Source organism: Nerophis lumbriciformis, linkage group LG16, assembly GCF_033978685.3.
Source record: "Nerophis lumbriciformis linkage group LG16, RoL_Nlum_v2.1, whole genome shotgun sequence".
Lineage (NCBI taxonomy): Eukaryota > Metazoa > Chordata > Actinopteri > Syngnathiformes > Syngnathidae > Nerophis > Nerophis lumbriciformis.
Genome location: NC_084563.2, coordinates 22004519 through 22026692, shown reverse-complemented (window position 1 = coordinate 22026692; position 22174 = coordinate 22004519). Strand labels below are relative to the sequence as shown.

Here is a 22174-nt window from a genome sequence, read left to right as displayed (position 1 = left end):
TGTTAAAATGTATATTATGTTTATAAAGTCAGGAAATATGTCCCTGGACACATGAGGACTTTGAATATGACCAATGTATGATCCTGTAACTACTTGGTATCGGATTGATGCCCAAAATTGTGGTATCATCCAAAACTAATGTAAAGTATCCAAACAACAGAAGAATAAGTGATTATTACATTTTAACAGAAGTGTAGATTGAACATGTTAAAAGAGAAAGTAAGCAGATATTAACAGTAAATGAACAAGTAGATTAAAATTCATTTTCTACCACTTGTCCTTAATAATGTTGACAAAATAATAGGTAGATAAATGACACAATATGTTACTGCATATGTCAGCAGACTAAATTAGGAGCCTTTGTTTGATTACTTGCTAATAAAAGACAAGTTGTCTTGTATGTTCACTATTTTATTTAAGGACAAACTTGCAATAAGAAACATATGTTTAATGTACCCTAAGATTTTTGCTTAAAATAAAGCCAATAATGCCATTTTTTGTGGTCCCTTTTATTTAGAAAAGTACCGAAAAGTATCGAAATAAGAAGCAACAAATATTTTCCACTGAGATTTATAACACAGTATTTTTGACAGACTGACGTTTTAAACACATACATTTTGCTCATAAATTTTTGTTCAATGGAATTGCCAGGAGAATTTGATGTAAAAAAAAAAAAAAAAAAATCAACTCCCAAAACTCTGACGTAAAAAAAAAAAAAAAATGTCAATTCTGCTTTTAATGTTCAGTCCCAGCGAATCTAAAACTAGTACTAAATGCAGAGAAATCTAAAGGTGATGTTATTCTCAAATGGCAAACGACTGCCATTGAACGTTCTAAAAATATCAAGTGCTCATAAGGTTGAACTCGAAATGGTCACGACGTATACGTTCTTGGGGATTGTTATCAATGAGAACTTGTCTTTTAAATTTCACGTGGTAAAACTTGTCTCTAAACTTAAATTAAATTGGGGGGTTTTCTTTAGAAACAAGTACTGTTTTTCCTTACAAGTTAGGAAAAGCTTGATTCTTAGCACTTGTATGCCTTTGCTAGATTATGGAGATTTGCTTTCTATGACCCTAACCCTAACCCTAACCCTAACCCTATGACACTTATTTGAAAAAAACTGGAAACTGTATATCACTGTGCCCTATGTTTTTTAATGGTTGTGGCAACCTTGTCCACCATTGCACTTTGTATGCAAAGGCAAACTGTCCATCTTTATCAGACCTAAGATTTTCTTAATGGATATGTTTTTTCATTTATAAATCACTTCTTCTTAGTTATGTTCTTTTATGTGTAGAGACTCCATTCACTCCAGTTTAAGGTCACAGGACATTCTTGGTGTGTTGGTTCCTAGAGCCAATGCAATTCTTGGAAAAAAACAAAATCTTCAGATTTGCTGCTCCATGTTAATGGAAACATTTTCAAACCCCGTTTCCATATGAGTTGGGAAATTGTGTTAGATGTAAATATAAACGGAATACAATGATTTGCAAATCCTTTTCAACCCATATTCAATTGAATGCACTACAAAGACAACATATTTGATGTTCAAACTCATAAACTTTATTTTTTTTTTTGCAAATAATAATTACCGTATTTTCCGCACTATTAGCTGCACCTAAAAACCACAAATTTACTCAAAAGCTGACAGTGCGGCTTTTAACCCGGTGCGCTTTATATATGGATTAATATTACGATTCATTTTCATAACGTTTCGATCTCGCAACTTCGGTAAACAGCCGCCATCTTTTTTCCCGGTAGAACAGGAAGCGCTTCTTCTTCTACGCAAGCAACCGCCAAGGTAAGCACCCGCCCCCATAGAACAGGAAGCGCTTCTTCTTCTACTGTAAGCAACCACCCGCCCGCGTAGAAGAAGAAAAAGCGCGCGGATATACCGTACGTTTCATTTCCTTTGTGTGTTTACATCTGTAAAGACCACAAAATGGCTCCTACTAAGCGTCAGGGATCCGGTTCATGAAAAGACGCAATCTCTCCATCCGCACACGGATTACTATTTCACAGCAACTGATATTCCTGTGAACCGCACTGTGGATACAACGGGAGCACGTACGGTGAATATTCGCACCACAGGGAATGAGAAGTCATCCTTCACTGTGGTTCTAGCTTGCCATGCTAATGGCCAGAAACTTCCACCCATGGTGATATTCAAAAGGAAGACCTTGCCAAAAGAGACCTTTCCAGCCGGCGTCATCATAAAAGCTAACTCGAAGGGATGGATGAAGAAAAGATGAGCGAGTGGTTAAGGTAAGTTTAAGTTTACGCGAAGAGGCCGGGTGGCTTTTTTCACGCAGCTCTGTCCATGTTGATATACGTATGTTTGTGATTGCACATTTGCGTACATTTTGGGAGTGAACAGAGTTGTTAGAACGCTGGTTTTTAATATATTATTAAAGTTTGACTGACCTATCTGACTGTTTTTTTGACATTCCTTTAGCGCAGTTAGATGCGGCTTACAACACCGGGCGGCTTATAGGTGAACAAAGTTTTGAAATATGCCGTTCATTGAAGGCGCGGCTTTTAACCCAGGGCGCCTTATGGTGCGGAAAATACGGTAACTTAGAATTTCATGGCTGCAACACGTGCCAAAGTAGTTGGGAAAGGGCATGTTCACCACTGTGTTGCATGGACTTTCTTTTTAACAACACTCAGTAAACGTTTGGGAACTGAGGAGACATATTTTTTAAGCTTCTCAGGTGGAATTCTTTCCCATTCTTGTTTTATGTAGAGTTCAGTCGTTCAACAGTCAGGGGTCTCCGCTGTCGTATTTTACACTTCATAATGCACCACAAATTTTCGATGGGAGACAGGTCTGGACTGCAGGCGGGCCAGGAAAGTACCCGGACTCTTTTTTTACGAAGCCACGCTGTTGTAACACGTGCTGAATGTGGCTTGGCATTGTCTTGCTGAAAAAATCAGGGGCGTCCATGAAAAAGACGGCGCTTAGATGGCAGCATATGTTGTTCCAAAACCTGTATGTACCTTTCAGCATTAATGGTGCCTTCACAGATGTGTAAGTTACCCATGCCTTGGGCACTAATACACTCCCATACCATCACAGATGCTGGCTTTTCAACTTTGGCGGCGTCGATAACAGTCTGGATGGTTCGCTTCCTCTTTGGTCCGGATGACACAATGTCGAATATTTCCAAAAACAATTTGAAATGTGGACTCGTCGGACCACAGAACACTTTACCACTTTGCATGAGTCCATCTTAGATGATTTCGGGCTCAGAGAAGCCGGCGGCATTTCTGGATGTTGTTGATAAATAGCTTTCGCTTTGCTTTGATGTCGGTTTTTGATACAGTGCCGTCTGAGGGATCAAAGGTCACGGTCATTCAATGTTGGTTTCCGGCCATGCTGCTTACGTGCAGTGATTTCTCCAGCTTCTCTGAACCTTTTGATGATATTATGGACCGTAGATGTTGAAATCCCTAAATTTCTTGCAATTGCACTTTGAGAAACGTTGTTCTTAAACTGTTTGACTATTTGCGCACGCAGTTGTGGACAAAGGAGTGTACCTCGCCCCATCCTTTCTTGTGAAAGACTGAGCATTTTTTGGGAAGCTGTTTTTATACCCAATCATGGCACCCACCTGTTCCCAATTAGCCTGCACACCTGTGGGATGTTCCAAATAAGTGTTTGATGAGCATTCCTCAACTTTATCAGTATTTATTGCCACCTTTCCCAACTTCTTTGTCACGTGTTGCTGGCATCAAATTCTAAAGTTAATGATTATTTGCAAAAAAAAAATGTTTATCAGTTTGAACATCAAATATGTTGTCTTTGTAGCATATTCAACTGATTATGGGTTGAAAATGATTTGAAAATCATTGTATTTCGTTTATATTTACATCTAACACAATTTCCCAACTCATATGGAAACGGGGTTTGTACAAAAGGATGTGAGGCTACCTGAACTCATCAGTTTGGGGGCATTTTCCGGCCATTTTAAAAGATTGAGAAGCTGTTTCAATTGGGCACTGTACATGTTTTTAAATAATTGTTATTCAATCATTTAATTTTTTTTACCTATTGCATATTCTTATGTTTATGTTGTAAGCAATGTGTGCGTTTACCTACAGTGGGTAACTGCTACTGTTTGTTGTTGTTCTACAAATATGAGTAAGACTTTATTATTTGTTATGACAATGTGTGTTATGTTACACAAAATAGGACTAAAAATACGTTTTAAAAACTTAAAGGAATTTACAGTATGCCCATATTGATGTATTAATATAATACAGCAAAAAATAGAAACAAACTAAAATACAACATATTTATTTAGGAATAGTAAGAAAATGTGTTCCATGGGACATACAGGTGTGTGTGTGTGTGTGTGTGTGTGTATATATATATATATATATATATATATATATACTGTATGTATATATATATATATATTGTAAATATTTATATTTAAAATTGTATTTGTTTTATGAAAATGTATAATTTGCCTAATTACAGTACTATCAATATATACATCTATATATTTATGTATATCCTTACACACACACACACATATATATATATATATAAACATATATATATATATATACATACATATAAACATACATATATACATATATAGATACATACATATGTATATATATATATATATATATATATATATATATATATATATACATACATATAATCATATATAAACATATATTTATATATACATATATATATATATATATATATATATATATATATATATATATATATATATATATATATATGTATGTGTGGGAAAAAAAATCACAAGACTACTTCATCTCTGAGATGAAGTAGTCTTGTGATTTTTTTTTGATTTTTTTTCCCACACATACATATATTGCGCTCTACTACGGTATCGAGCACTATTTTTTGGATAACCTTATTAAGACATATATATATATATATATATATGTATAGATGATGGATGGATGGAATAGAACAAAAACCCATGTCCAGTATGCAGAATGCAGGTTCTGGACGCATGATACTAGAACACGTCTCTTTACTGACCAATGGATTAAAAGGTTGGACAAAATCCTAATTCTTCATTCCAAGAGACTTTGTAAGCGTCCAACTTTAGTACAACTTGGTAGCTTTTGCTCTTCATCTCCATGGTTGTCTACCAGTTTGTTGCTCCTTGCATCCGTCAGTCAACCTGTTGTCCTCTTGTGCGTCCCTTGCCTCCTCACAATCCCCGCTTCCTGCACCGATTCCAGTCCAGCCTGGCAGGCGCGGCTCGTGTCAAGCTAACGAGAATCGACAAGAATAATTCCCTGACTCATTCTGTGGTTGAATCCCCCCCCCTCCACGGGCCTCTTCCCCCCCGGTGCACTCCATCCCTCAGTCATCTCCACATTCAATCATCTGTGTTCATCACTCTCCTCTAATGGGCCACCTATTCTAAACAGTCCTGTCTTCATCCAGTCGTCGGCTCTCTCACTTTTGATTTTTTTGTTGTTGTCCAAATTCCGTCTATTCATCTTGATGTCTCAAAAAGGGCGTGCGTGTGAAATTGTGATCCAGGATGTGTGCGGTGTGTTTATACAGTACAGGGGACTTTATGCCGCCAAAATGGAACTAACAAGGTCTGAATAAGAGGGGAATGTTGGAGGGTTTTTTTTGTAATAGTGCATGTGCCTCACAATACGAAGGTCCTGAGTAGTCCTGGGTTCGATACTGCGCTCGGGATCTTTCTGTGTGGGGTTTGCATGTTCTCCCCGTGGCTTCCTCCCACCTCCAAAGACATGCACCTGGGGATAGGTTGATTGGCAACACTAAAAATTGGCCCTTGTGTGTGAATGTGAGTGTGAATGTTGTCTATCTGTGTTGGCCCTGTGATGAGGTGGCGACTTGTCCAGGGTGTACCCCGCCTTCCGCCCAAATGCAGCTGAGATAGGCTCCAGCACCCCCCTCCCCGCAATCCCAAAAGGGACAAGCGGTAGAAAATGGATGGATGGATGGATGGCCCAGAAACCTTCATGAGTGGCTGCTCAGTACAAAAAGAGATTAAAATCGCAAGGTTTTACTAATTCCAGCAATACAAATAAAACACCACAAAAATGTGCATGGTTGTACCGTATTTTCAAAAACATATTTATAAAAATCGATAACAAAATTAAATATATATTTTCATGTATTTTTTTAAATCTGTCCTGTCCAGCCACTCAGATAAATCATATTGTTGATGTAAATAATGTACAGATTCACTTGTGTTGGATAATTATCTTGCCTTTTTTAAATGTTTAAGTAGAATTTTATTAAAGAAAACCAGTTTTCTTTTAGGTAACATAGAAATTCATCACAACTGTCTGCCTATTTTTTCGAGGAATGTAGTTAATCATAGAACTGGCACCAAATGTTATTAAAAATGTTTGATTTTGAATCGCGAATCATTTTGAATCGAGAATCGATTGTGAATCAAATTGTTTCCCCCAAGATTTGAATCAACTCGTTTGGGCATCACACGATTCGATTCGATTTGATTCTTGGGGGGGTAACGATTCGATTCAAAATCTATACTTTTTTTTAATAACATTGGGTGCCAGTTCAATGATTAACTACATTCCTACATAAGATAGATAAACAGCTCTGATACATTTATATATTAACTACAAGAAATCTGGTTCTGTTTAATAAAATGTTTCAAAATGTCACATTTTTTGTAAAAAAAAAAAAGAAAAAAAAAAGAAAAAATTAACAAATCCAAATTATGAAGGGGGTTTATCTTGATAAATGTTAAACCCATCTTTAAAAAAATAAAACCTAGTAGGGCTGGCAAAAAATATTGTTGAATGAACCGCGATTCTTATTTGTGATTATTTATCGATAAAAATGTTTAAAAAAAAATTATTACAGGTTTTTATTTTTTTATTTAATTTATTTATTTTTTAAATCTGTCCTGTCCAGTCACTCAGATAAATCATATTGTTGATATAAATAATGTACAGATATACTTGTGTTGGATACTTATCTTGCCTTTTTTAAATGTTTAAGTAGAATTTTATTAAAGAAAACCAGTTTTCTTTTAGGTAACATAGAAATTCATCACAACTGTCTGCCTATTTTTTCGAGGAATGTAGTTAATCATAAGACTGGCACCAAATGTTATTAAAAATGTTTGATTTTGAATCGAGAATCGATTGTGAATAAAATTGTTTCCCCCCAAGATTTGAATCGACTCGTTTGGTGCCCAAAGATTCACAGCCCTACTAATTAAATTAGGCCTGTGACTCTTTAGACATTACACGATTCAATTCGATTTGATTCTTGGGGGATAACGATTCGATTCAAAACGATTATCGATTCAAAATCTATACTTTTTTTAATAACGGTGGGTGCCAGTTCTATGATTAACTACATTCCTCCATTAGATAGATAAACAGCTCTGATACATTTATATATTACGGTATTTTTCGGAGTATAAGTCGCACCGGAGTATAAGTCGCACCTGCCGACAATGCATAATAAAAAAGGAAAAAAACATATATAAGTCGCACTTGACAAACTATGAAAAAAACTGCGACTTATAGTCCGAAAAATACGGTAATTAAAAGAAAACTGGTTCTGTTTAATAAAATGTTTCAAAATGTCAAATTTTTTTTAACAAATCCAAATTATGAAGGGGGTTTATCTTGATATATGTTAAACCCATCTTTAAAAAAAAAAATAGTAGGGCTGGCAAAAAATTGATTGTTGAATGAACCGCAATTCTTAATCGATTAAAAAACAAAAAAACAAACATATTTTTTATTTTTTATTTTATTCATTTATTTTTTAAATCTGTCCTGTCCAGCCACTCAGATAAATCATATTGTTGATGTAAATAATTAGGGATGTCCGATAATGGCTTTTTTGCCGATATCCGATATTCCGATATTGTCAAACTCTTAATTACCGATACCGATATCAACCGATACCGATATATACAGTCGTGGAATTAACGCCTAATTTGGACAACCAGGTATGGTGAAGATAAGGTCCTTTTAAAAAAATAAAAATAAAATAAGATAAATAAATTGAAAACATTTTCTTGACTAAAAAAAATATATTAAAACAATATAAAAACAGTTACATAGAAACTAGTAATTAATGAAAATGAATCAAATTAACTGTTAAAGGTTAGTACTATTAGTGGACCAGCAGCATGCACAATCATGTGTGCTTACGGACTGTATCCCTTGCAGACTGTATTGATATATATTGATATATAATGTAGGAACCAGAATATTAATAACAGAAAGAAACAACCTGTGTGAATGAGTGTGAATGAGTGTAACTGGGGGAGGAGGTTTTTCGGGTTGGTGAACTACTTGTAAGTGTATTTTGTATTTTTTATGTTGATTCAATAAAAAAAAAAAAAATAAATAAATAAAAACGATACCGATAACAAAAAAAAATGATACCGATGATTTCCGATATTACATTTTAAAGCTTTTATCGGCATCTCTATAAATAATCATATCTGCTGTACAGATTTACTTGTGTTGGATACTTATTTTGCCTTTTTTAAATGTTTAAGTAGAATTTTATTAAAGAAAACCAGTTTTCTTTTAGGTAACATAGAAATTCATCACAACTGTCTGCCTATTTTTTTTGGAGGAATGTAGTAAATCATAGAACTGGCACCAAATGTTATTAAAACCTTTTGATTTTGACTCAAGAATCGTTTTGAATCGAGAATCGATTCTGAATCAAATCGAATCGAATCGTGTGGTGCCCAAAGATTCACAGCCCTACAAATTTACACGTGTTTTTAAAAAGTCAACCAAATCTATGTAATAATTTGGTTTTAGTGCATGTAAACACAGCAAGTGTGTGTGTGTATGGGGCGGCAACGTCGGATTTGGGGTCAGACGGGGGTCCCTTTAGGAGTTTTGTGTAGAGGAGCACAGAAGTTGATGCTACAGAATAAATACCCTCAGCAAGTTTTAGTTTTCTGCTTTGGATTTACATAAAATTAATTAGCAAATAATAAAAAAACTAAACTGTTTTGCTTGAATGAGATAAGCGGTGTAGAAAATAAATTCAGCTCGCGGTGCAAAAATGCAGAAAGCAGTGTCTTTAGGCAATAAATCCTTACCCTCTTAATGTTAGGCGACCACATTTTGATGTCTGTAAAAATAAACGTAGAGTAAAATTCCCCTCCCTGTGAGTGCGCTCATTTATTCTGAGCACCATAATGGCTTGTCTTACAAGTGGCAAAGTTTATCCAGCGGTTTAAGCACTATATTGGTTTTGATAGTCCCACACCACACGCAAAGCCAGTTGAAGCTGTAAAACAATCAACGGGCGACAATTACGAAGTTTTATGACGCTTTTACGGTTAAACTCTGCACAAGAAGCGTGCGGTTGGTCAACAAGGTTTGCTTCCAGCGGAGCATTTCTGAGAAGGTTGAGGTGCAATCATGGTTTTTGCAACAGAAGCTGATTATTCTTTGTTTTTTGTTTTTTTTACAAAAGTCGTCCCATTATGTAAAAGTATGTCTCACACGTCGCTTGACTTTTGTTAGGTTTTCGGTTTCAAATGAGGAGACTCGCCGTCTGTAAGGCAGTGTGATTAGCAAAAAAAGAAATCTACCCTTGACATCCCTCTGGCTAATTTCAAAGTCCGTGCCTGCTAAGCGCATTGGGAAATGGACAACCTGACCTCGGCATCGGGAGAAGCGTCAAAATCTGGTGCTTTTTTTGGAGGGACTCTCGAAAAATGTGCATAATTTCATCATCCGTCCATCTCCTTTTTCCTTCAAGTTAGTTTAACGCAAGGGGTCGGCAAACCAAAACGTTGAAAGAGCCATATTGGACCAAAAATATGTCTGGAGCCGCAAAAAATGAAAAGCCGTATATAAGTCTTAAAGTGAAGGCAACACATGACATACAAAACTTTCCTCCGGAAGGTCTTATCTTTGTCCAATGTGATGTCAGATGAAACTAAAATTGAGCTGTTTGGCCACAATACCCAGCAATATGTTTGGAGGAGAAAAGGTGAGGCCTTTAATCCCAGGAACACCAAACCTACCGTCAAGCATGGTGGTGGTAGTATTATGCTCTGGGCCTGTTTCGCTCCCAATGGAACTGGTGCTTTACAGAGAGTAAATGGGACAATGAAAAAGGAGGATTACCTTCAAATTCTTCAGGACAACCTAAAATCCTTAGCCCTGAGGTTGGGTGTTCCAACAGAACAATGACCCCCAAACACATGTCAAAAGTGGTAAAGGAATGGCTAAATCAGGCTAGAATGAAGGTCCTAACTTAAACGTGTGGACAATGCTGAAGAAACAAGTCCATGTCATAAAACCAACAAATTTAGCTGAACTGCACCAATTTTGTCAAGAGGAGTGGTCACATATTCAAGCAGAAGCTTGTGGATGGCTACCAAAAGTGCCTTATTGCAGTGAAACTTGCCAAGTGTCTATATTAGCTATAATAGCCTACTATCAAAATGACTATGTGTCGCAGGCTGAAGCAAATTTTCGTTGACAGAAATTTTGAAATGTAATATTTATTCTACACATTTTTACAGCCGATAAATGCGTTAAAATGTAACATCGGAAATTATCGGTATCGTTTTTTTTATTATCGGTATCGTTTTTTTTTATTTATTTTTATTAAATCAACATAAAAAACACAAGATACACTTACAATTAGTACACCAACCCAAAAAAACTCCCTCCTCCATTTACACTCATTCACACAAAAGGGTTGTTTCTTTCTGTTATTAATATTGTGGTTCCTACATTATATATCAATATATATCAATACAGTCTGCAAGGGATACAGTCCGTAAGCACACATGATCCACTAATAGTACTACCTTTTAACAGTTAATTTTACTCATTTTCATTAATTACTAGTTTCTATGTAACTGTTTTTATATTGTTTTACTTTCTTTTTTATTCAAGAAAATGTTTTAAATGTATTTAGCTTATTTTAATATATTTTTATTTTTTTAAAGTACCTTATCTTCACCATACCTGGTTGTCCAAATTAGGCATAATAATGTGTTAATTCCACGACTGTATATATCGGTTGATATCGGTATCGGTAATTAAAGAGTTGGACAATATCGGAAAATCGGCAAAAAGTCATTATCGGACATCCCTAATTAGAAACCATTAGTATATCAGAAACTACTCAGAAGGTGAGATAACTCCTGGAAATTACTGGCTTTTAACGGCCAAAGGTATAGATGTGTGTGTCTAAGTTAAAGGAAACGACAGGCTGTCTTCTTCAAATGGATTTATTACAATCTTTGGCAAGCTGGGTAATGTTTGCTGTGGTCTGGAACAACATGGCACACAAACAACTATCTGAAATGTGTCATGAGACGTGCAAAACTAAATTATATACAAAGAGGATAGAAGTAAAGGATATTAAATGAGGCATAATGATGCAATATGTACATACAGCTAGCCTAAATAGCATGCTAGCATTGATTAGCTTGCAGTCATGCACTGACCAAATATGCCTGATTAGCACTCCAACAAGTCAATAACATCAAGAAAGCGCACCTTTGTGCATTCACGCACAGCATAAAACGTTTGGTGGACAACATGAGACAAAGAGAACCTGCTCAGTGGCCTAGTGGTTAGAATGTTCGCCCTGAGATCGGTAGGTCGTGAGTTCAAACCCCAGCCAAGTCATACCAAAGACTATACAAATGGAACCCGTTTTCTCCCTGCTCGGCACTCAGCATCAAAGGTTGGGATTGGGGGTTAAATCACCATCACTGCTCCCCTCACCTCTCAGGGGGTGGAACAAGGGGATGGGTCAAATGCAGAGAGTATTTTCACCACACCTAGTGTGTGTGTGTGTGTGTGTGTGTGTGTGTGTGTGACTATTGGTGGTACTTTAACTTTAAAGAAGGAGTGGAAGATTTTACATGTAAACAAACTGTTGCGTCACCGTCCACACTATGGTGAGTTCACGAACTGCCGAAATGAGTAAGACAAAACGATGTTCACCAAATAGTCATCAGTGAAGCATACACACAAACGTATTAGACAGTGCGCTTTCTAACAATTGGGAAGGTTTGTGTCATGTTTGTCCTCAAACAAGAAGCATACTAAAACAAAATAAAAACATTTTCCCCCATCTTTTTCCATTTTCAATCATTTTTTAAAAATGCTCCAGGGAGCCACTAGGGCGGCACCAAAGAGCAGCATGCAGGTTCCTGACCCCCGGTTTAACGTCTCCAAAATCACTTCAGCCTATTTTCGACTGTTTTTCTTCTAGACGCCCTGGTAAACAGAGGTATTATCTTGGATTACCATCTCCCTTTGCCACAATTTACCACGGAATATCAGTTCCTATGAAAACCTGGATGTATCTTTTTATATGATATCCACGGGCTTTACGGCGGACTAGCGCACTTGAATGAGGTCTTTTGTTTGGCCCGTTTGAAGTCTCACCTAACGAGACTCCTGCTGGGTTTTTCTCCAAGGGCCGCGACCGTCTCATCGGGATTACCCAGGAATTTTTCAAGGTTTATGTTTGTTTACCGAGGGAAGTGCGCCGATACGGATCTGTGAGCGTGTGTCTGCATGCGCGGTGGGAAGAATCGCTCTGTGGATTATGGCGTGCTGGGCCAAAATAAGAAGTCCACAAAAAAAACCTAATTGAATCTGGAAGACGGAGGGTACGTGTGAGGGTATGCATGACGGTTTGAAGTCTGCAGTACATTATTTCTGACAATAGTATGGCTTTAGTTCCTTAAAGGGTTTCTACAGGGCATCAAGTAGAAAGTCCACAATGTCTGTTAAAGGGGAATGCAATGATTTTACTCCACATTCCACACACTTCTTTGTGGTCTAAAATCTACAACAGGAGAGTCAAAATTGTTTTTGCAGTTACTACTAATCATGTTAGGGGCCATTTTTATATCTTTAATTTTAAAAACCGTTAGAGCTCCCTTCAATTTTGTTGAATGTTAAAGGTCCCAAGGACCTAAAAGGGTCTCAGTCATTAACGTGTTAAAGGGGATCGTTCACAATTATTATGAAAGACATGACGGCGGATGTAGTTTTTTTCTATATTTTATGCATTTTAACTGGTAAATAAATGTAAAAACCCAGCAGGCACAAGACATTGAAATAACGTTGACAGTTTGTTGAATTAGGTCCTGACTAGTGTTGAACCGATACCAATATTTTGGTACTGGTACCAGTACCAATATCATTTCGATACAGTACGGTACTTTAATACTTTTCTAAATAAAGGGGACCACAACAAATTGCATTATTGGCTTTATTTTAACAAAAAGTATATATACTAAAAAAAGATGTAAAATGTCCAACTGATTAATATATATTATATATATATATACATTAATCAATTGGACATTTTACCTATATATATATGTATATATATATATATATATATATATATATATATATATATATATATATATATATATATATATATATATATATATATATTATTATTATTATTTAAGAATAAATAACGACAAATGAAGATAGGATACTATTAACCGCAACATGCACGTGTAAAAATAAAAACAACAACATTATGATTTGTAAATTTTTCAGAATGTGCTTGTTCTATTTCTAAACAAAGAAAACAATCTGAAGTTGTCTTTATTTTTAAGTTATATTGCCGTGATTTTACCAGTCCGGCCCACTTGGGAGTAGATTTTTCTCCATGGGGCCCCCGATTTAAAATGAGTTTGACACCCCTGCTATAGGCTACTAGGAGCTGGCAGCTACACAGCAACCATGGACACAATAGCACACAAGCTAGACATTAGGGATGTGGGAAAAAATCGATTCAAATTCGAATCGCGATTCTCACATTGTGCGATTCAGAATCGATTCTCTTTTTTTTTTTAAATCTATTTTTATTTTATTTTTTATTTTTTTAATTAATCAATCCAACAAAGCAATAGACAGCAATACCATAACAATACAATCCAATTCCAAAACCAAACCCGACCCAGCAACACTCAGAACTGCAATAAACAGAGCAATTGAGAGACACAAACATGACACAGAACAAACCAAAAGTAGTGAAACAAAAATTAATATTATCAACAACAGTATCAATATTAGTTACAATTTCAACATAGCAGTGATTAAACATCCCTCATTGATAAAAAATTTAAAAAAAGGCACAATAGTGTCACAGTGGCTTACACTTGCATCGCATCTCATAAGCTTGACAACACACTGTGTCCAATATTTTCACAAAGATAAAATAAGTCATATTTTTGGTTCATTTAATAGTTAAAACAAATTTACATTATTGCAATCAGTTGATAAAACATTGTCCTTTACAATGATAAAAGCTTTTTACAAAAATCTACTACTCTGCTTGCATGTCAGCAGACTGGGGTAGATCCTGCTGAAATCCTATGTATTGAATGAATAGAGAATCCTTTTGAATCGGGAAAATATCGCTTTTGAATCGAGAATCGGAAAAAATAGATTTTGAATCGAACCGTGACCCCAAGAATCGATATTGAATCGCATCGTGGGACACCCAAAGATTCGCAGTCCGACTAGACATACATAAAGAATGTGTCTAATTGAACAATATTTCAGTTTAAAACATAATGTTTATCAACATAAATCTAATAACAATAGTTGTATTTTAATTACGTATGCAAAATCTCCAAGGCAAAAGCCTATTAGAAAGTATCCAGTGAAAAACCTGTTAAACCTACTGTGTCATTTGTTTACATTATGTACAGTTCCATTGGTCTCGAGTGAAACTCCACCCCAAACAGATAACATAGCCGACCCTCAACAAATATATTGTTCTATATTCACGTCAGCTGTGCGTGCGTCCTACCTGTACACTGTAGTTGGAGGGTAGTTGGCCATGTCATAGATGAGTCGTATGTGTCCTTGGTACAGTTCCAAAGCCAGGGGGTCGAGATCTTCCTTATACAGCAAAACGCCGTTGTCTTTGTCGGTCGCCACCTAGAAGGGCGGTGGAGGAGACAGTTACAAATCACTTCTGACATCTCATGCATTATTCTGTCGGCATGTCCCCAGAATCGGCCACGTGTGACAGGACAAATCCCTCGACAACGCGACAGCAATCGAGCTAATTTGGGTCAATAATGGAATGAAACCGTCCAAATTAGGAGATAAAAAAAAAGAAACAGTGCAATAACTCCACTACAAGTCGCTGCTGCGTTCATGAGAATTGTACATAAACGTTACCAAAGACATAATGACACTGGCAGTATTGACAAAAACACTTTAAAATGTGTGGTATCTATTTAAACTTTTTTTTTTTTTTACTAGCAAAATCTATGTCGTGGACAGTACTAATTGCCAACAAGTAACACACTTTGCTCCGGCACAGTCCAATAATATTTTACCCAGAACTCTCTAAAAATGTAGGTGTGTATTGGGTGAAATGAAGCCTATACAATATTTAGAAAAATATGTTTGCATAATGGTATTATCAATACTGTAATATTCATATATTATTATGATAAATTATTGACTTAAGAAAGAAAAATCAATACAGAAAAATGGGATCAATTGAATGAAATTTAACAATTTGATTCAGAATCGATTCTCAATTCAAAATCAATTTTTTATAACTGTTAGAATAATTGTGTGTAAGTTATCACAAAAAACTTTGTGTTGAAATGAGTTCCAGGCAAGAAGACAAAAGCTGTCTTTGAAACCTACCAAGAGTAAGGCTCGTAAAACTCCACTGTGTAGGGGGTAGCAGGGGGTGTATATTGTAGCGTCCCGGAAGAGTTAGTGCTGCAAGGGGTTCTGGGTATTTACTCTGTTGTGTTTATGTTGTGTTACGGTGCGGATGTTTTCCGGAAATGTGTTTGTCATTCTCGTTTGGTGTGGGTTCACAGTGTGGCACATATTTGTAACAGTGTTAAAGTTGTTTATAAGGGCACCCTCAGTGTGACCTGTATGGCTGTTGACCAAGTGCTCCGGCCCGGCTGCACCAAATAATAATATAAATACATTTAATAAAGTAAAATACAAATAAGGCAACAAGAGAAGTATCCCACACCTCTCTTTTGTACAGTAAATTTGTATAATTATTAAACAAAAAATGGTTATATACCTGTTTGGCATTACAGATGTCCGATAATGGCTTTTTTGCCGATATCCGATATTCCGATATTGTCCAACCCTTAATTAAAGATTCCGATATCAACCGATACCGATATATACAGTCGTGGAATTAACACATTCTGCCTAATTTTGTTGTGATGACCCGCTGGATGCATTAAACAATATAACAAGGTAGGGGGTAGCGGGGGGGTGTATATTGTAGCGTCCAGGAAGAGTTAGTGCTGCAAGGGGTTCTGTGTATTTGTTCTGTTGTGTTTATGTTGTGTTACGGTGCGGATGCTCTCCCGAAATGTGTTTGTCATTCTCGTTTGGTATGGGTTCACAGTGTGGCGCATATTTGCAACAGTGTTAAAGTTGTTTATACGGGCACCCTCAGTGTGACCTGTATGGCTGTTGACCATGTGCTCCGGCCCGGATGCACCAAAAAATAATATAAATACATTTAATAAAGTCAAATACAAATAAGGCAACAAGAGAAGTATCCCACACTTGTCTTTTGTAAAGTAAATGTGTATAATTATAAAAAAAAAAAAAAAGGTTATATACCTGTTTGGCACTAGAGATGTCTGATAATGGCTTTTTTGCCGATATTCGATATTCCGATATTGTCCAACCCTTAATTACCGATTCCGATATCAACCGATACAGATATATACAGTCGTGGAAGTAACACATTATTATGCCTAATTTTGGTGTGATGCCCCGCTGGATGCATTAAACAATGTAACAAGGTAGGGGGTGGCGGGGGGGTGTATATTGTAGCGTCCCGGAAGAGTTAGTGCTGCAAGGGGTTCTGGGTATTTGTTCTGTTGTGTTTGTGTTGTGTTACGGTGTGGATGTTCTCCCGAAATGTGTTTGTCATTCTCGTTTGGTGTGGGTTCACAGTGTGATGCATATTTGTAACAATGTTAAAGTTGTTTATACGGCCACCCTCAGTGTGACCTGCATGGCTGTTGACCAAGTGCACTGGCCCGGCTGCACCAAATAATAATATAAATACATTTAATAAAGTCAAATACAAATAAGGCAACAAGAGAAGTATCCCACACTTGTCTTTTGTAAAGTAAATTTGTATAATTATTACAAAAAAAAAATATATATACCTGTTTGGCACTAGAGATGTCCGATAATGGCTTTTTTGCCGATATCCGATATTGTCCAACCCTTAATTAAAGATTCCGATATCAACCGATACCGATATATACAGTCGTGGAATTAACACATTATTATGCCTAATTTTGTTGTGATGCCCCGCTGGATGCATTAAACAATGTAATAAGGTAAGGGGTAGCGGGGGGGTGTATATTGTAGCGTCCCGGAAGAGTTAGTGCTGCAAGGGGTTCTGGGTATTTGTTCTGTTGTGTTTATGTTGTGTTACGGTGCGGATGTTCTCCCAAAATGTGTTTGTCATTCTCGTTTGGTGTGGGTTCACAGTGTGGCGCATATTTGCAACAGTGTTAAAGTTGTTTATACGGGCACCCTCAGTGTGACCTGTATGGCTGTTGACCAAGTGCTCCGGCCCGGCTGCACCAAATAATAATATAAATACATTTAATAAAGTCAAATACAAATAAGGCAACAAGAGAAGTATCCCACACTTGTCTTTTGTAAAGTAAATTTGCATAATTATTACAAAAAAAATGTTTATATACCTGTTTGGCACTAGAGATGTCCGATAATGGCTTTTTTGCCGATATCCGATATTCTGATATTGTCCAACCCTTAATTAAAGATTCCGATATCAACCGATACTGATATATACAGTCGTGGAAGTAACACATTATTATGCCTAATTTTGTTGTGATGCCCCGCTGGGTTCATTAAACAATGTAACAAGGTAGGGGGTAGCGGGGGGGTGTATATTGTAGCGTCCCGGAAGAGTTAGTGCTGCAAGGGGTTCTGTGTATTTGTTCTGTTGTGTTTATGTTGTGTTACGGTGCGGATGTTCTCCCGAAATGTGTTTGTCATTCTCGTTTGGTGTGGGTTCACAGTGTGGCGCATATTTGTAACAGTGTTAAAGTTGTTCATACGGGCACCCTCAGTGTGACCTGTATGGCTGTTGACCAAGTGCTACGGCCCGGCTGCACCAAATAATAATATAAATACATTTAATAAAGTCAAATACAAATAAGGCAACAAGAGAAGTATCCCACACTTGTCTTTTGTAAAGTAAATTTGTATAATTATTACAAAAAAAATGTTTATATACCTGTTTGGCACTAGAGATGTCCGATAATGGCTTTTTTGCCGATATCCGATATTCCGATATTGTCCAACCCTTAATTAAAGATTCCGATATCAACCGATACCAATATATACAGTCGTGGAATTAACACATTATTATGCCTAATTTTGTTGTGATGCCCCGCTGGATGCATTAAACAATGTAACAAGGTAGAGGGTAGCGTGGGGGTGTATATTGTAGCGTCCCGGAAGAGTTAGTGCTGCAAGGGGTTCTGGGTATTTGTTCTGTTGTGTTTATGTTGTGTTACGGTGTGGATGTTCTCCCGAAATGTGTTTGTCATTCTCGTTTGGTGTGGGTTCACAGTGTGGCACATATTTGTAACAGTGTTAAAGTTGTTTATACGGCCACCCTCAGTGTGACCTGTATGGCTGTTGACCAAGTATGCATGGCATTCACTTGTGTGTGTGTCAAAAGCCGTAGATATTATGTGACTGGGCCGGCATGCAAAGGCAGTGCCTTTAAGGTTTATTGGCGCTCTGTACTTCTCCCTACGTCCGTGTACACAGCGGCGTTTTAAAAAGTCATACATTTTACTTTTTGAAACCGATACCGATCATTTCCGGTATTACATTTTACAGCATTTATCGGCATCTCTATTTGGCACTATGCTGCTATGTTTCCAACATTGCTAACAGCCGTGCAGACTTAAAATGGACATTTTTGTCATTTAACCACGCAGGGAGAAAAAAAGAGAAAGAAAGGCGATGAAGACTTGTGCATACAGCAGCAAGGTCACACTCCGCACTACACAAACAGGTGGCCATGTTGCCACCACTTAGCACTGCAGCTTTAAACGGAGCTCAGCCTGCTAACAAGATGCTAGAAAGGAAAACGAGAGAAGATACGGAGAATAACGAGAAAATGTGTTAAAAAGGGAACAAGTACAGAGTGATTTATGAAGCGCTGTCAGTTTTTTTTTTCTTTTTCCCCCCCACTTTCCTCTGAGTGGAGGCCTCCGGGTGCACTTTTAACAGCTTTGGCATTGAAAAGTGAAAAGCCGCTGGCGGGAAAAGGCAGACGCGTGCGGCGCTCACATTCACACAGGTGTTAAACATCTGCGACCTGCTTTTATTGCTTCTGTCTGCTTCGCTTTGACTTTTAGATGTCCACCAGCATCCGCGGCGGACATCTGTTGCAGGCGGAGAAACCCGTCTGCTGCAACTCCACGGGCTCAACTCAAGAGATTGATATTTTCTACGGTGTATTTCACAACTTGAAAAAAATCTAGCACCACTTTTTGGAAAAAAACTCCATTTATGGTGTGTCGGTTCACTAAAAAGTAGTAAATAAATAAATGTGTCAAATAACTTTTCTACTTCTGAACAGCTGCACAAAAATAGGTGTACATATTTAAAAAAATATGCATGCCTTCCAGGACTATTATTCTTTGGGCCCCACAATATTCGATTCAATTTGATTTGATTCTTAATTCAAAATCACTACTTTTTAAATAACATTGGGTGCCAGTTCTATGATTACCTACATTCCTCCATAAAATAAACAAACCGATACATTTTTGTCTTGCTTAAATTAAAACTGGTATGTTTAATACAATTCTACTAAATAATAAAGACAAATACAGTTGTCCAAATGTCACAATGATTCATGACTCCAACAGGCAGAGGTCAGTATTGCAACTTGTAGTTTTTTAAGATGCTGGACCAAACCAACACTGGGTTTATTTGACCCAGCTCGATGGGTTATATATTCAACCCTAATGCTGGGTCATTTTATCTGCAATGCTTGGTCAATTTGACCAAATAACCTTGGTTATTTTCAGTTTTTTGGAGTCCAAATGTCGTAATGATTTATAAGAGATCAGTATTGCGACTTGTAGTTTATTAAGATGCTGGACCAAACCAACGCTGGGTTAATTTAACCCAGCTAGATTGGTTGTAGAGTATATTCAACCCAAATGCTGGGTCATTTTAACTGCAATGCTGGGTCAACTCTACCAAATAACTTGGTTATTTTGAGTTTTTTGGAGTCCAAATGTCACAATGATTCATGATTCCAACAGGCCAAGGTTAGTATTGCAACTTGTAGTTTTTTAACTGCAATGCTGGGTCAATTTTACCAAATAACTTGGTTATTTTCAGTTTTTTGGAGTCCAAATGTTGTAATGATTTATGAGATATCAGTATTGCAACTTGTAGTTTTTTAAGATGCTGGAGCAAATCAACGCTGGGTTAATTTGACCCAGCTCGATGGGTTATACATTCAACCTAAATTCTGGGTCATTTTAACTGCAATGCTGGGTCGATTCTACCAAGTAACTTGGTTATTTTCAGTTTTTTGGAGTCCAAATGTCATAATGATTTATGACTCCATCAGGCAGAGGTCAGTATTGCAAATTGTAGTTTTTTTAAGATGCTGGACCAAACCAACACTGGGTTGATTCAACCCAGCTCGATGGGTTGTATATTCAACCCAAATGCTGGGTCATTTGAACTGCAATGCTGGGTCGATTCTACCAAATAACTTGGTTATTTTGAGTTTTTTGGAGTCTAAATGTCACAATGATTCATGATTCCAACAGGCAGAGGTTAGTAATGCAACTTGTAGTTTTTTAAGATGCTGGACCAAATCAACTCTGGGTTAATTTGACCCAGCTCGATGGGTTATATATTCAACTCAAATGCTGGGTCATTTTAACTGCAATGCTGGGTCGATTCTACCAAATAACTTGGTTATTTTCAGTTTTTTGGAGTCCAAATGTCGTAATGATTTATAAGAGATCAGTATTGCGACTTGTAGTTTATTAAGATGCTGGACCAAACCAATGCTGCGTTAATTTAACCCAGCTAGAGGAGTTATATATTCAACCCAAATGCTGGGTCATTTTAACTGCAATGCTGGGTCGATTCTACCAAATAACTTGGTTATTTTCAGTTTTTTGGAGTCCAAATGTCACAATGATTCATGACTCCAACAGGCAGAGGTTAGTATTGCAACTTGTTGTTTTTTAAGATGCTGGGTTACTGGTTGGGTCACAAAAATTCCTTAGAAATAACCCAAAAATATGACTCAACCCAGCATTTTTTAGTGTGCACAGGCAGGACTTGGCAACTAATTGCTAGTCAGAGTAGTGAAATTTCAAACTCATACATAAAAAATAAACCCGAGTACAATTTTGCTTCAATCATCACACATATCGTGGTCATGATGTCAAAAAGGTACCTGGAAGGAAATATGTGCCGTAGGGTGGATCTTGGTGCCCAGAAGCTCCACGTACGCCTCCCGCCCCAGGAAATGGACGGTGGCCATCTTGTCGCACTTGTTGCCGTAGAAACCGGGCATGCAGCGGCAGACGGGCTCGCCGGCCATCAGCAGGCACTGGGCGTCGTTTTGGCAGTCGGTCTGGTCACACGGGCTGGTCTGCTGCAAGATCATGGGCGGGGGGTTCTCGCAGAAAAGACCGCTGCAGGACGAGAAGGTCATCATTAATTTACATTAATGGGAGGTTTGCTGCATGTTTGCTATTACAAACACACTATACATAATGCACGTGAAGATAAACATTGTTTATTTAAGGGTTTGCATTTTTTCGGAAAAAAAACTGTAATTAGCTGGCAATACCTATATATTGTGTGAATGCTCCAAAGCATGCACACATGGTTTCCCAGAATTCCAGGACATTTTTTCCCATTCAAAATGAATTGGCCATTTTTCAAACTTCCACCATTTCCACATTTTTCAACCGATTCAAATCATTCCACCTTCAACACATTCTAGAAATTTAAGCATCCCTTTTTCCAAGTTCATAAAAATTCCAGGATTTTCCAGAATTCCTGGTTTTTCTAAGCCCTATTTCCACCCTTTTTTTCTGGC

The 22174-nt window shown here is 37.2% G+C and overlaps 1 protein-coding gene across 2 annotated transcripts in view; it reads right to left on the bottom strand.

Annotated features, from left to right (window-relative positions):
• The window catches only part of slit3 (slit homolog 3 (Drosophila)), a 615812-nt gene that overhangs the window by 31547 nt on the left and 562091 nt on the right, over nt 1–22174 (bottom strand). For both annotated transcript variants that reach the window (XM_061976782.1, XM_061976783.1), the window contains 2 exons: nt 21524–21764; nt 14831–14961 (listed from right to left, as the gene is read on the bottom strand). In XM_061976782.1, coding sequence (XP_061832766.1) covers nt 14831–14961; nt 21524–21764 — 372 coding nt within the window. The remainder of the gene's footprint in view (nt 1–14830; nt 14962–21523; nt 21765–22174) is intronic.